Source organism: Hylaeus volcanicus, chromosome 2 (genome assembly GCF_026283585.1).
Source record: "Hylaeus volcanicus isolate JK05 chromosome 2, UHH_iyHylVolc1.0_haploid, whole genome shotgun sequence".
Lineage (NCBI taxonomy): Eukaryota > Metazoa > Arthropoda > Insecta > Hymenoptera > Colletidae > Hylaeus > Hylaeus volcanicus.
Genome location: NC_071977.1, coordinates 31486588 through 31502616, shown reverse-complemented (window position 1 = coordinate 31502616; position 16029 = coordinate 31486588). Strand labels below are relative to the sequence as shown.

The window sequence follows — 16029 nt, the reverse complement described above, 5'->3', positions numbered from 1 at the left end:
GATCGAGGCTCACGCACGCGTTGCGTAGGGGAACGGTACGGGCACGGAGGAATGAGAAACTCGCCATCTAAATGCCGCACGCGGCATTTATAAGGGGTTCGATGCAGTCGTTTCACATATTTCGTTAATTATATATCTTTTTCGTTCGTAGGCAATAACGTCAAGTTAAAGATCTCAGTTTTTGTCGTTTCCCTATAACTCCTACCGTTTTCGATGCAGGTACGCGGCCTTCTTCACGGGATATAAATTGATCCTCGAAATTAAAAGCGTACGGGCTGCGAGAGAAAAATGAAAGAACGAAGCAATAAAGGAAAAGAAGAGGGGAACCGACACGGTGGAAAAAAAAAAACAAAAAAAAACTCGAGTCGCGCGACATCTGTTCACTCGTGATGAAATTTTCTCCAAGTCCTGCACGCACGTGTACGTGACTTGTTATTTTCGAAAGAGAATACAAAAATTAATAATTTCGAAAAAGTTGGCTATAGCCAAACTTTCGATGTTTACATCGGAATCGCCTTCCGGTGCCCCCTCTCTTAACGCTAACGCAAAGATTTCGCGCGCAGAGCTCGTACCGCGCCTCGAGTGAGCGCAGCGCGCGCCGATATGCATCGCCGGCCGAAAAAGCTCGGAAACCGGCCACGAGCAGGCTCAGCGGCTTAAGTGATTTGCATGCGCGACAGGTGCACTGCGGAGTCGGTGTATTACGTGTTTAATTCACGTGTCTTGCATACTCGGCACTCCGATTCCACCGATTTCCATAATAAAACCGCGCGCGAGTCGGCCGCACGACTAGATCCGATGGATTTTTCAACACGCGAAAACGCCCCACTCTCACCCCCGTTCCCCCCGCGGCAAATCGTACGCGCATATCGACCGCGCAGGTCCCACCGTACACGTCAGCGACGACCGAGTGTAGTCGCTTGCCAGTCGCTTCTCTCGAATTCCGCACCCTTTGGCGTTCAACCATCCACGTGGAGACGGACGTATACATGTACTTTCTCATCTGTTTGTGCATCTTTTTTCCCAGCTCTTATGCTTGACACGGTCATGACTGCCGTGAATTAGAATTCTCTATCATCCTTAGTTTGCAACTTATGTTTATTTAAAGTTTGATAATGTCAGATCGATTAGGTTGTCCCAAATGTTTCTACCGTTTCCTTAAATAATAACACATACGCAACATTTTATGTATAATGTTACGTTATTGAATTGCGTACAATTCATCTCGCTTCATTACAGTTACGGCGTTAACATCTAAGAAATTAGGTTGTCTAATTCTATAAACACTGCCACACAAAATAATTGAATGCAAGTCACGGAAGAAACTTTTGGGACCACCTGATATAACAGAGAGACGATGATCTTGTTTTGGGGCTTTTGACTAAAGTTTGATTATTTAATAACAGCAACGTCGTAAGAAAGAGAGGCGACCTGAATCGAGCAGAGCAGTGGATGATCGATTGTCGCGGAACACTCTCGGGGCAGGAATGGCTGGGAAGAAATGTAATTAAACAAATATACCCTCCAGCGATTTCACCTGCTATACAGAATAAGCGATTGATGAGTCCACAATCGTTTCGCTGTTCCGTAAACTCCAGGGATTCGATAGTAACAATCAACGGCCGTTGACAGAACGGAAAGATGTAAATACGTTATTGTTTCGGAGACGAAACTAGAACTGATGGCGCGATTGAACTGGGACCTGGGAACTGGGAAATTTAATCGTGAATTTTTATTCGATTCTTCCTTTTCTATGCAGCTCTGTGAAATTATTGCTATTCGCGTTTGTTGTCTGGGCACATTTTACTCGAACACTTTCGATCCCAGGTTCCCTGCTCTCAGACATTCTCCATTGAAACTCTTGTATCAAAAATAAAAAGAGAATCAGAACTTATCAATTTCGAGAAGAGTATCGCAAAAGCAAACGTACGCGTCGATATTTTCTGAAACTTAAAGAAAAAAATAAATTTAAAAAAAGTATAATGGTAATCGCGAAACAACGCACGTGTTTCCCCTTGCAACGTTTCAAACTTCTAACGACCGGTCTTCTGTTCGATAAAACGTGCACACGAGTGTACACACGGACGTGCGGGTGCACGTGTGTACGTTTTGTGTGTGTACGCGACTGAAAGTCCACGGGGTCATCCACCAGTAGGGAGGCCGAGGCCAGGATGTACCGCGCTGGAAGTACGTTCTTCGGGATTAACGTACCGAAAACTCGTTTACGTGTTTTCTAATTGCTGGCAGAAGGAACCGAATGGCACCGATACACGACCTCGTGAGAATCGAGAAGCGATTCGCGCGGACCTCTGCACTCTCGGCCGTGCCTTTTTACCTTTCGTTCGCGTTTCCCTGCAACAACTCATCTTTCCTCTTCGAGGAGGGATGGATTCCTAGGGAGACGATGATTTAGATAATCGTTGGAATTTCTTTCCTTCCACAACCAGCTTAAGGAATACAAATGCGAGCTTTTGTAGGCGTACTCTTGCGACGCGGTAAAAAATTCTTTGCCGCTCCACGAATAACAATGAAGAATTTATGAAATTGTTCCAACGAAAGTGTATCCTGCATTTAGCAATTCGAAGCACGCTTTTCTTTTCTTTTTTTTTTTATATCGAGTGTTTCGGTTTTCCCTTCACGTTTTGACCTCTATTTCTAGCTTTTACTTTACCTTGTCGGTAAAGCTTCGACGCATAGCGAATTCATATGTCGCGACGTTGGATACTATTAAAACGAAATTTCCCTTCTCAGGAATTTACCGTGTATTATTTGCGAATCTCGGCTCTGTTCGATCCCGGTCTGTCCAAAGGGGTAATTTTATAAACAAAAGCTTTAATTAATACGTAAATACGCGCACGCACGATATACGCGTAAGGGCATTATCGTAATGAACGGATAAAACAAGGACGCTTAGAGATATTCGTCGGTGATTAACGATTATCGGCGTATAATAATCAAGAACGATCCGAAACGGTTCATTTCGAAGTATTAATTAACATTTTAATTGATAGCGCGAAAACATGGCATAGTGCCAAGTTCGTCGAGTCACGTAGCATTGTATTGGTAAAACGAATCTCTGGTCCTCTCTCTCTTCCTGCGCGCGGACGTGATCGATCCCCGCGAATAGCCGTTAAAAATATTTTGCAACTTCCGTTATCACTCGTAATTGTCTCGAAACATAGTTTCAATTACCGCCCCATTGTTGCAAATCGCGATTTATATACAATGGGTGGAATATTGCGGGCATTTAATGAGTATTACCCGCGAGCCGCTATATTACCCTTGTTCAATATTGAACAACGTGAACGAGAAACGAGGATGAGGGTGTAAAAAATTCACGTACACGTACGGTTGAACGTTATGGTCCAACTTTTAAAGGAGTTCCAGCAATTGGAGGATTCCGTCCGAGGATCTTAAATCTCGCACGTCGAGGGGATGTAATGAAAACGTGCTTCCATATTATCGGGTTCAACGTTTTAATTAAATGACGTTCATATTTCATCCCCCAAAGTGCGGGCACTCGCGAACACGAGGCACATCGACTAGGATGCTGTTTCTGCCTTCGATACGTGTGAAAAAAAAAAAGCAAGCGACGAAACACGTAAAAAAAACGAACCACGGGCGCAAACAAGTAATAATCGTATTTAAACGGTAACGTAAACACAGGCTTGCTCGTTATCGCGCAGCTGATAACGCGAGGATGCGTGACTCACGCGTGCGTGGGAACGGTCGGCTGAAATGATCGAAAAAAAAAACAAAATGTCGATAAAAGACCGAGCTTTTCAATTACACCTCTATTTACACTCGAACCGTATCGAAATAAATTTCGCGAAATGTAAGGTTAATTGCAGCGTATACGAAATGTATGCACAAATAATTGGTATGAAGTTGATATAAAGAAAGAAAACGATTCGTATGTTAGGATTTTTTTTTTATTTTTATTTTAAATCTCAAAAGAGATTTATAAAAAAAAACTTGTACAGAGAGTGAAAAACAGACATAATGAACTTGTTACAACGGATCTTACAGTAAACTATTGATACTTATAAGTAAACTTAAACTACAATTTGCAGATAGCTGACCGAGATCGAAGTATTTATACCGTTAACTTACAGACTTTCAAAAAGTTTATAACATGGATACCTCTAAAGGTAGCTGTAGACCTTCCTTGCGAAGATTTAGAATTAAATTGTATATCTCTCTGTTGTACAAATCGCACTGCCATAAAACATGATTAAGTGATTCGTCATATAAATCACATCTACACCTGGGGTTGTCAGTGATGCTTATTCGAGCAACGGAGGCTGCCAAATGATAATGGTTTGCTCTACTTCTATTAATTGTTACGATGGCTGATCGAGGTAACTTTAAGTGGTGGTACTAGGGATGACGATTCTCTCTGTAAAAAAAGACGAAAGTAATCCCTACCCTTATGTAGACCTTGATCCTTAAGTACATTTACAGAGTTAGTTAACATTTTTTTTTTTTAATGTTTCTAGTAAGTCTGTGTAAGGGATGCTGGTGGCGTGAACACAGTTAGAGTGAGAGGCATCTTTAGCAAGAGCGTCAGCACTTTCGTTACCTACGATACTCGAATGTGACGGTATCCAGAAAAATTGTATAAAGTTATTGTTTGTCGTATGTTAGGATTGCAACGGAATTCAAGGGAGGTTATGACAGTGAATATTTCAATAAAAATGCAACACCGCGCAAAGGGTTAGTCGAAGCGAGTCGGTATTATTCCGCATGATCCGAGTACGCGAAGGACGCGAGGAATGCAAAGTTCACGATACCGGGGGCACGATTGAAAAATTTCTAAACGGATCCAGCATCCCTACATTATGAAAAGTTTCCACCGTCCTGTATATATACGATTCCCTCCCCGTCCCGTGGATCCGCGCCTCTTCCTGGATTCCTGGCGAGCCTCGTGAAGTTTTAATATGCGCGCACCGGCTTCGAGCATCGATAACGCGTCCAAGATAAATAGAAAATGGCGGGGAAATGCTTGTCGGGCCGGCCGAAGTCCGGGACAAACTAATTGTACACGTTTAGAGAGGGCCCGCTACGAGAAAGAGAGGCGTCCGAGTATCCGTGCAACGAGATTCCAGTTTCTCCGTTAGCAGCGAGTAGCGATGGGATCGACTAGTCGTCGTTGGAACGAAGTTATTTAAACGTTGTTTACTCTGGTCCTGTTCTCGAGATTCTCGAGATGCTATCGGCCGTATATGGGTGACGCGGCGATCAACGCGTTAAATCGTAAATCGTAAACGATTTACGCTCGGAGCAGTGAACACTTGGCTCGAATTCGTGGGTTTGTATCGAACTTGATCCCATCGCTAGCCGTGAGACGAGGCTTCGAGGGGAAAGAGAAAGGGAGAGGGAGCGATGGTGGGGGTAGAACGATAGCCGCAAGAGAGACGGAGCTCGAGATATACGGGCGAGCCAACAGCCTAACTCGTCGAGGTCGGGTCGAATAATAAAATAAAAGAGTACGGCGGAGGAGATGGGGTGCAAGGTGGTGGCGTGGCAAAGGTAGAAGAAACTTTCTGCTACGGGAACACGATGGGCCCCGATGGCCGCCGCTGCCCCGCTGGAAAAAGATGCGCCCGACGAATCGAAGCGAGCCTCGAGGGAGAAAGAAACAGAAGGATCCGGCGTTGCCACATGCTCACTGAATTTCCGACCGGTCAAATATAAAGGCCGTCTTTATACAGACCGCCGGTGCTATGCAACTTGCTTCGAAAACTCGCATCAAATTCTTGACGTCTCATTAAACATCGTCGGATTTCAACGAGTTAAGCGGTGCACTGCTCCTCCAACGTGCCCCTTCCGCCGCTACACAGCCAACCTAGCCTCGCGCTTCGACGTGCCGAAGTAACGAATTTCTTTTACACAAAAGACCACTCTACCTTTTATTTTTTTCGCTCAAACGTTCGCGCAGAGACGCTATTCCACCCGTGCCCGTTTATTTACCGACAGGCATCATAACCGAACGATCGAGACCCCGCCCGATGACTCCTTTCAGCCAGTGGTAAGGCCAATATAAAGGCACGATGTGTCTCGTTAGAAATTTTTATCGTCGTCCGTGGCATTTACGACACTATAACGAACCGGCGGCCACCGGGCTCCATTACTGTTATTGTCGGATACATGCCTCCGAGGGAAAAAGAAAACGTTAATATTCACGTCGAGATCGGTGTACGCGTCGACCGTGTTCCACCGTACGTTCGCGACGTGATTTTTGGTAAATCCTTTCGGTTTCCTACGATCATTTGTATTTACAGAAACGTACATTCTATCACAGATACAGCCGACGACGTTTTATGACGACCTTTGCTTACGACATGGTTTTTCTCCGGCGCCGGTTAAACCGTCTACGGACGTAACTTTTAACGATTCAAGTTTTTTTTTTTTTTTTTGTGTGTTCTTTAGATCATCTAATTTACCGCGAGTTATGTACCTCTGTTTTTATGCGTTCACTGCGATTCGAATAAAATTTCTCCCATCTCTGGCCACCCGCGAAACGAGGTTGGGAACCACTTCTCGGAATTCTGAAAAACTCGCAACAGCGAGCGATCCGCCTAGAATCTCGTTATACGGTCAAATAATCTCTATCGCTGAACATATTAGCCGTATCGATGAAAGCTTTCGCTTTAATCGCGCCTGTGCATAAATCATGACAGATTAACAAAGGCTAGCGGAAGGCACGCGATTGGACATTTTGAAAGAGCTTCGAGTCGACCCCTGAACGATTCACGCCGACACGGGAGGGAGTACACGCAATCAACGTCAGAAGAATTTTACGAGAGGATCGTCAAATAAAGTCGGACCTCCGCGGCGTCGTCATCCGCAGCTCGTTTCGTCGCCCTGGACAAAATGCTTTCGTATAAACCGATTGATGGCCGCTGGTCTTTTCATTAGCCCCCTTTTTGCTAATATTTTATATCGTCTTCTTCTTCGAGTTGCCCACTCGAACCAGAGACGTGCAAAATATTCGTATTTACAGGTTATGTTTTATCCGTAGATAAAAAGTTCGAATTACTAACGAAAGATAAACGATTGCTACTTATCCATCGATATTATTAGGTGTTTGAATTAATTCGGTACCTCTGATCGTTTATAACTCTAGTTTAAGCTACAACGAATCTCTGCAACGAATCCAAGCATGTAGGTAAACAACCTAAGTCTCAACCGGGTGGCCATTAATTCACGAAATATATTTCGCATAGATTTTCCATACGTTCCCTACATTAGCGTACGTCGTAAATGCATAAAATCGGTATTACGATAACTGATGGCATTCCTCTACAATTCGAGACACGTACGATCGCAGACAAATGCAAACGGTAATGTTCTATCATAAATTCAAAGGTACGAATTACCGCATTCATTCGCTAAAGCAGGAATTGTTTCGTATTTTCAACAAAATGGGTGTGGGTTCGCAGTGCGCGAGCGACATTTTAGTTAGTAATTGTTACACGCGAAAAGTTAATTACCACGTAATCCAACGGTGAAATTCAGTTTTGCGTTGCATATTCGCTTTCACTCTCGGGGTTTGCGAAGTTGTCCCGTTACGAGAAACGAACAAATTACGAAATATCAAGGGTCATCTCGTTATCGATACCGTCAAAAAGTAATTCTCCTGGCGATTCGTTCATCACCGCCAACGATTTCGTATCGAACCGGCAAACTTTTTTTATCGTTAGAAAAATGTTTTATATCGAACCAATTTCGCAAGATTCACGCTTCCGCGCTAACTTTTACGCTACGTTCCCCGCGAATTAGTTAATAAAATTACACGTTCCACGACGAAACACGTAAACCACGCTCATAACTGGCGATTAAAGAGTTAATCCAATTCCGTTCCGTAAAAGGCCGCGTTACTTTTAATACACAGCGTGTACAACAATATGGGCATTTCGTCTTATTCTTGTTTTCTATACTGCAAAGTGCATAAAAAAATAAAAAAAATAAAAAAAAATAAATAAACAAAGATTAAAAGTGTTAATCTTCTCGCAAGCGATAGGAAAGGCATGCTTTTGCCACAGAATTCGATTAAACGTTAAACGCACGAGGAATTTATTAATCTCCATCGCGAAGAATAAATGTGATATTTTAAAGTCTCTCTTTAGCGATTTCTTTTTTCACAGATATCATTAGCAAACGGATAAAAATGGCTGCGTCTACCGCAGAATATGATTGAACGTTAAACGCGAGAGGAATTTATTAATCTCTTATTTGTAACGTTGCCTTTTATACCGATAACGTTAATTAACACACCGGACCGTGTCTAGCCAGCAACACGTGCAAAACGCTCTAGTTTCGACTCGTTGCGAGTGTTGCACATTACGGCAAAAGTATCCGCACGGAATAAGATCGCAGAGAACTCGATGATTTCCCTGTTATTTCACCGTTCAGCGCGCCGTTTGACTAATAAACATTTCGCGTCGCGACAAAAACGTTGTCGCGCTCGTGAATAAGCGGTGCTTGACGCGTTTGAGACCGACGACCCGCGTTATTTTACATCGCGCTCTTTTGACCAATGATGCACCGCGTGAATCATGACGGAATCGCGAAAATGCCAACGGTCGCCGCGAATGGTATCGTTAAAATTAAAGTTTCTATCTCGCGCTAACACGCCGGTTTCATTTACGCGTAGCGCGGATTTGCCGTCGCAAAAAAAGGCTGGAAAATATCGAGAGGGGGCACCTGTTACCCGTTCGTGATATATTATTTTCGCGATATCTTAGCATCGCTATTAAACTCGGGATAAAGAGGTCGTTCGCGGGAACGGGCGTTTATATTCGGGTAAATGGGATTCCGTCGAGTACACTTGTTCGGAAAGAATACGCCCATCCACTGTAATCGCCAAGGACGGCGAGATGCTGCTTACCGAAAACACCTAGAAACACGACGATCCGTTTTAACCTTTTAACGTGCCAACTACTCCAAGGTGTACCTGTCCGAATAATCGAAGGTAACGGCGAGATGACCGTAATATTCGTACAAGACCGGGAGGATATTCACCGAACGCATTTGGGTTTTCATGGAAACAGTAATTTATCATTTGCTCGCCTTAAGGTACCGTGACGTTTAAAATCCACCGACGGCGTAGATGCCAGTAAAAAAAGTGGAAATTCTTGTGAATTTGCAGGAATGAGTAGATGAGAAAATTTCACCCTGAAAATAATAATGAATTATGTGGGTTATTATTTTAAAAAATATGCCAAAATGCGTTCGAAATATCGATAGCCAACGCAAAATCAGAGAAACGTAAACAATACAAATTCAATAATTAAACGATTTTGCTTTTCAAAATTACTTCGAGTATAAATTTCGACTGCTGAAATTCTCGTTACTATCATAAATTATGAGAACGTAGATTCTATCTTTCGCCTTCTATTTCCACCTCTTTCCCGAGTAATTATTTACAAGGGTCAAATACATGGGTTAGGTTCACGAAATTTGTTCCAAGAATGGATCCAGACACGGTATAATAATTGAATTTATGTACCCGTGAGCTTAAAGAGTTTAAGTACGTAGTACATCGGAACTTTACGCCAAATACCAGAAATTTCGATAATTCGTTAATACCAAGTGGGATAAATTCCGTCGCCTAACATTTAGCAACAATAAACTAGCACGAGAAGTGTGGCGCGACATCTTTTGCAGCGTGGTGGTAGATCTTCCGAAATTGATCGTGCTTCGCAACGCGCATACTCTCATTACTACCTGCATATAACAATAAATGGACTTTTCCCCCATGGGAAAGGAGGATGGTAACACGTCAGAGACGGACGAAATATCATTCGAATAATGGATGGATCGAACGTGTATCAGTTTCTTCGACACGTTTATCCGATTCGATAGCTACCAGAGACAAGTTCGATACAAGATACAATCGATATCATTCTGCAATTCTAATTGTATTTTTTATTCAACCAATAACGACCGAGAAATCGTTTATCTTTCATTTGTTACTCGAGATTCCTTACCGGGCAGAAACTTTTTCTGCTGCGTCTTTGTTTTGTCTTTACTTCGTTGACAACCGTGTCGAGTCTCGATTCTGAGAATTTCGAACAATTTTGTTCGATCGTTTAATTTTTTCCATTACCACTCGAGACATTAGATTTCGAAACATTTAACTCGACGTAGCTGGCAGCCGAGGTAGAGATGTGCGAAAGCGAGAACTGACACGATTCCCACACGTAGATCCGACTCGTAGGAATTCTTTACAAAAGGGAACCGCGTGCCGCATAGTTGATGACAACGCGACGACGATTGTTTTTGTACTATGGGGCAAATCGTTGAGGGGTGCGTCTAGTCGAGAGCATCGATAGATCCGACGTAGAAAATGACCACAATGTACACGCACGCCACAAGTATGTTAAGCTTCAAATTCGAGGATCGTCAAGACCGATCGTGATTTTGTTTAAATTGTGCTACACTTACCGATTATGCCCACGTTCGGTTATCAGGAAGGTAGCATCCAAGCGACGAAACGAACAGCCGATGTATCCAGTGTATTATTCAACGATTCGTTGACCGGCACACTACGATGCACGCTCGACAATGGCTGGCACACATTTAAGTACACTGATGCACACTGGTTGATGTTACACGCACTTCTTCTCCACGATTCCGAAAACTACGGAGCGGCAGTTCGACACGCGCAAATCAAATATACTTCACTGATCGTGTTAATCGACGAATAAGTCGTCCCGCGATAATGCCAGCGCCTCGATCGAAGAAACCGAACCGCCTCCACCGCTATCCTAGGCCCACGGTGGCCATTACACTCGTCGCCGACGACGAGAGAGCGTGTTTTGCTTTTTTCCAAAGGGACACCAGCAACTCGCCCGCTACGAGGCCGTGGAAGCGACTGCTCTCGGGAGATTCGCGGTGCGGTCTCATCGACCAATCGTGGACCAGCTTTCACCGAGCGCCATCTTGCCTACCCGACGCACAAAGGGGCCAAAACCCGAATGTTTGCGTAAACGTCCGAACCTTAGCCACCCCTACCCGATCGACGTATCCTCCTCTAGCTTTTCTCATCCCCAACTTTCGATACGGATTTTATTGTAGGATTACCCGTACTCCCGTTCCCCAATTTTGTTCACCTACTGTACAATCAATTCGAAATTAACAATCGCGTTCCCGCGACACTCTGAAAATATTCAAATATTTCGATGCTAAAACTGGTCGATTTTACTTCTCTTCGTTTATAGGTTAGAATCTATCCTAATTACAAATAACATTCTTTTTATTTCCTCTAACATATAAAGGCTTGAGTTCGATTCGATGAATCTGTAAATTTTCCACATCTCTGATTTTCAATGACAAAAATCGAACCGCTACATTTTTTAGGGACCTCTCGATGGTAAGCGAATTAAACAAAAATTAACGATTGTTTCAACGTTGAGTGGTAAAAAAAAGTATCGAGACTGTTTCGTTCCGAATTAATAGTCTTTCGAATCGTTTTGTCGTCGATTTTGCAAATAATTATTAAATAGCTTCCATGCTCGTACTAATTTTCATAAAACATTTTGTGTAATTTCACGATTTTTCCTACGAATGTATTGTAAACTTTTTTTACCGTGGAATCAATTTCATACTCTTATAATTATCCTTTAGTAAAATATTTAAAAATACTAATGTCTAGAAATTGTTTAAAAACAGCAATTGTTAGTAATATATGATAAACTTTTCTAATTTCTTATGATTATACGATTAGCGCCATCGTTAGGACTGAACAAGAAATATACTGCGTCGGTAAATGTAATTTTGCCATCATGTCCTGAAATAACGAATTCATGTAAATACTATCACATGTTTTTTCGAGGTTATGAATTATAACGTCATTTTTTATATCGTTCCTACTAAAATTTATATGCTTTTATGAATATATTTGAGTTTGTCAGTTACTGTAGTTGAGTAAAACGTCAGTCTACCGAATCGTTCGACAATGGAAGAGACAAGTGAACAAAAGCATAAAAAGTGGAGTGACGAGGAACGTTTAGCCCTTGCGTCGAAATTAGATGCCGAATTGGATGATTATATAAATAATTTAGAAAAAAGAAGCTATACGGAAGGATGGCCAGAAGATCGGTGGGAAGAAGAAATGGAAAAGCATCCTTTCTTCATGAAAAAGGCACCGGAACCTGGGGAAGAACTGTCTCCTTTAGTGGAAGCATTGCAAGAACTTAAATATGGAGAGGATGAGAATACTCCTAATGGTAGAACTCATTTTTTATTATTATATCCTTTAAATTAAATCCTAATAAATTAAAGCTTTAGATTCGCCACTCTTTTGTAGAATTGGCAAATAATTACAAAGAGGATGGAAATTTCAATTACAAATATAAGAAGTACCGATTGGCTATTTTAAGTTACACAGAAGGCATACGGACTAAATGCTCAGATACAGACCTAATGGCTCAGCTTTATAACAATAGGGCTGCATCTCATTTAATGTTAAAAAATTATCGGTATATACATAGAATTATATACGTTATATTGTCCTTGTAGACTTTATCTAGATTATACAATAGCCTCATATAAATTACAGATCAAGTCTAAATGATTCGAAGCATGCATTAAAATTGAAACCACGCTATCCAAAAGCTCTGAACAGAGCTGCTACTTGTTGTTTTCATATTAAAGACTATGACCAATGTATCGATCTTTGTGATCAATTTCTTAATCATTCTCCAACTGACAAGACAATATTAAGTTTGAAATCACAGGCTGTAACTGCAAGAGTAAGATATACCACGTGTAAAACTTCTTAACGCGTTAGTAGAGTACAAAAGCCTGAATTTTAATATTTACAGGAACGTTTAAAAAGAGATAAAAGGAAATTAGATAGATTAGAAAAGCAATTAGATAAGGAAGAAGAACACTTATTGAACATTATAAAAAGTAAGGGTATCAGGTTAGAATCAATTGATGGAAGAAAAAATTCAGATTTAAAGGATTTGGAACCTCGAATACCACAAATAGCCCAAAGTAGAGTTCATCTAGATGCAGAAAATAAGCTCATTTGGCCAGTAATGATTCTATATCCGGAAACACAGCAATCAGATTTCATACAAAATTTTCACGAGGACACATTGTACGTTTTTACATTGCATAAGCATTCTTAATTTTACCTAAAATCTATTAGTCACGTTTTCAACGATTTTGATTGTTTAGATTAATAGAACAAATAGAACAACTCTTCAGTGAACCTCCAGAATGGGATTCAAAGCACCGCTATACTCCTCAAAATATAAATATTTATTTTGAGGGTAAAGATAAACGTTCCGTGCATAAAGTGGATATCAATAATTCTCTAGGGAAAATATTACAAGATGAACGGTAAGGTCGAAAGATGAAACGTGGAAAACCGAATACTCGAAGAATCACGATAACCGAAGGTTTGTTAAACTATCGAAATAAATTTCAGATTCGTCGTGCGTGGTGGAACTCCAGCATTTTTGATACTCGTGAAATCTAGCGAAGCGGAGAAGCGGTTTTTAGATAATTACTAACAAATTGTACATATATCTGTAAATAAATTTATCGTAAAAGTTGGTAAAAGTTTAATTATCGTTCCTCTCCTTTCACTTGCGTGATCGAGCCTTTGGAAAATATGCAAATTGTTATTAAGTAGTGCAGTAATACGCGTTTACGCGTATATTTACTGGTCCATTAGTGTTATAAAACAACGATGACCTCGAAGTGTACGTGGCGGTGGAAATAAAGTTCTTATTAAACATTATACTTGGAGAAAATTCCATAAATATGCAGACATTATATTAATTTAAAAGACGAGCTATCTTTTTACTTTTTAATTTCTTTATCCATCTTTTCTCTGAAATAAATGTGAAAATCGTTCGGAATTTTTTGATAAATGCAAATTCGTGGCAAATTAGTCCCACTTCGTAACGTATGGAAGGAACCGGTAGGATAGAGAGGCTAGGGCATGATCGCGAGGTGGCGCCATCTGTAACACCTGCTGAAGCCAGATGGGCATAAAGAGTCAGGGCCTGAGTCACAAATTCAGTTCAAGAGACGCTCCGCAACGTGTAGATACGTCTCGGCGCGGTAACTCTCGAAACCGTGAAGACGTTGAAGTTGTGTTAGGACGGTGACGAAAAAGTGCTGTGTCGGAAATACGTTCGGAAGCACGAAAGATCGGTCCGTCGGCCGTGGATACCGAAGGTCACTGTTTTCAAGTGTGATTTAAGGAACAAGGGGACCTTTGCGGCGTGGGAGAGAAGCGGAACGGAACGCAAACGATGCCAAAGCAATGCAGGCAAATTTTTCATTATTCCCTTGCGATTCTTTTTATCTTTTCTCAGTCACCGATCCTTTCTATCGATCGACGATCGACTCTATCCGTCACACGTTGCATTTTTATCTGTAAAGAAAAAGAACCGTATTTAATCGTAGATCATTCGAAACGTGGTACTATTTTTTGAAACTACAGGGTACTCGGTCGAATAACTAATTGGACAAATTTCTGCTGTTTCTTTGATCGGAGAAACTTGAATAGATTAAAATCATGTTTTTAACCCTACAAAAATAATGGTGCTTTTTCGTAATGGCTAGATCAAAGCTTCCTCTTTCGCGTAATTTTGCGAAATACGAGCGAATGTTACTTTTGTGTCGATATCGCAAGGTCGATAAACATCGCACGCATCCGGGTTTCGGCTGGTTTAAACGAAACAACAGTTACGGATGACCGAATTGAAAATAAAAAAAAGTAATGCATGCACGCAAGTGAATCAGTGTCAGACACGCTACAACTGACGTGATGTTATTAGTACATACCGATGAGACAATGGCCCGCGTTAAATTATTCATGAGGTCATTGTTGCATCGTAACGCAGATTCAAACGTCGAGCAGTTTGCGATGTGATGAAACCGTTGCAGTTTGACTCTCTGGTATTCGATCGAAATTGCCGCCAGTTTCCATGTAACTGGCTTTAATTGAATTTCTTCGGCTCGCGAAAAGCTGATCCGCGTTAATACCAGAGGCATTTCACACGACGCGGTAGCATATCGTGAGAAAAACTTGATGAAATTCAATTATATCTGGATTAACTGTTAGGATATGGTTTGCCATCTACCACCTTTCTTTCTCTTATTTTTATGCTCGCAAGATGGTCGTCCTTGGACGAATCGATTTCATCTGGTGGCGATATAAGGAAAACAGGTGCTTTTTTCGCTATTAGTACGAGGGAATATTTTCGCGTGAGTGACTCTCGCCTACGTAATTACAATAAAGCGTAGGTTATCGCGGTCGTGGCGTCCTTAAAATGTTCCTCGCCATCCAGGAAAATACGAAAATATGCGTGCCGATCGCGGAATTGTTGCGAATGCATGCGCGCTCGTGCGATCTCGACGCAGATTGGACGGTTGTTGCAAATCGTTCCTAGTTCGGTCGTACATTTGAAAGTGCGAATTCTCACATGCGAATCAGCCGATCCCCGCAACTTCGTTATCCCAGAAGACGCGTTCTGGCAGACAGGGACAAGCAAGCAGGCAGGATTCTCGAGGTGGTGGGGGGCGGTTACGTGACCTAGTTTCACTGGCTATGGTGGACCACGATGCATCTTTGTTACGACGCCCCGAAGCACACGAACGGTACGAGTACAGCGTCGAACACACAGTCGGTTGAAGAACTCTTCGAACGATACTTTGAATATCTCGATCTAGCGTTAAATAAAGTATAGGAAAATCACAGTCACCTGAATACCTCTCGAAAAATTCTCCTTATTCTCTCGAGTACGTCGGTGTACGTTCGCGGGGTAACTGTGTCGAAAAAAGTGATTTTTCTTTTACGCTCGCGTCATGTTGGTCACGTCTGTATGTCGAAAGGTTGCGTCAGCCGGGAAGAAAAATTCACGAACCGAACCGGTTGTAACGACGAGTCAATCTGTCCAACGGGGGGGAAAAAAATGTCGAGATATCATGCGCGAGATGGCATCGCGTTACTGCGGAGAGACATACCGAAGATCGTTGTCTCGGGTCTGCGTCGAC

General features: G+C 42.0%; 2 protein-coding genes across 3 annotated transcripts in view; both read left to right on the top strand.

Annotated features, from left to right (window-relative positions):
- The window catches only part of LOC128872420 (clarin-2), a 48856-nt gene that overhangs the window by 17603 nt on the left and 15224 nt on the right, over positions 1 to 16029 (top strand). The window contains exon 1 of one of the 2 annotated variants that reach the window (XM_054115081.1): positions 15610 to 15633. The exons of the other annotated variant lie outside the window; for it this stretch is intronic. The gene's annotated coding sequence lies outside the window, so the exon portion shown is untranslated. Of the gene's footprint in view, positions 1 to 15609; positions 15634 to 16029 lie in introns of those variants that run through there. 2 annotated transcript variants of the gene reach the window in all.
- LOC128872418 (DNA polymerase interacting tetratricopeptide repeat-containing, protein of 47 kDa) lies at positions 11816 to 13604 on the top strand. Its single transcript, XM_054115075.1, has 6 exons — positions 11816 to 12236; positions 12317 to 12488; positions 12569 to 12761; positions 12834 to 13114; positions 13195 to 13359; positions 13448 to 13604. Exons 1-6 carry the CDS (start codon positions 11966 to 11968, stop codon positions 13530 to 13532), a joined length of 1167 nt encoding a protein of 388 aa, XP_053971050.1. The 5' UTR covers positions 11816 to 11965; the 3' UTR covers positions 13533 to 13604.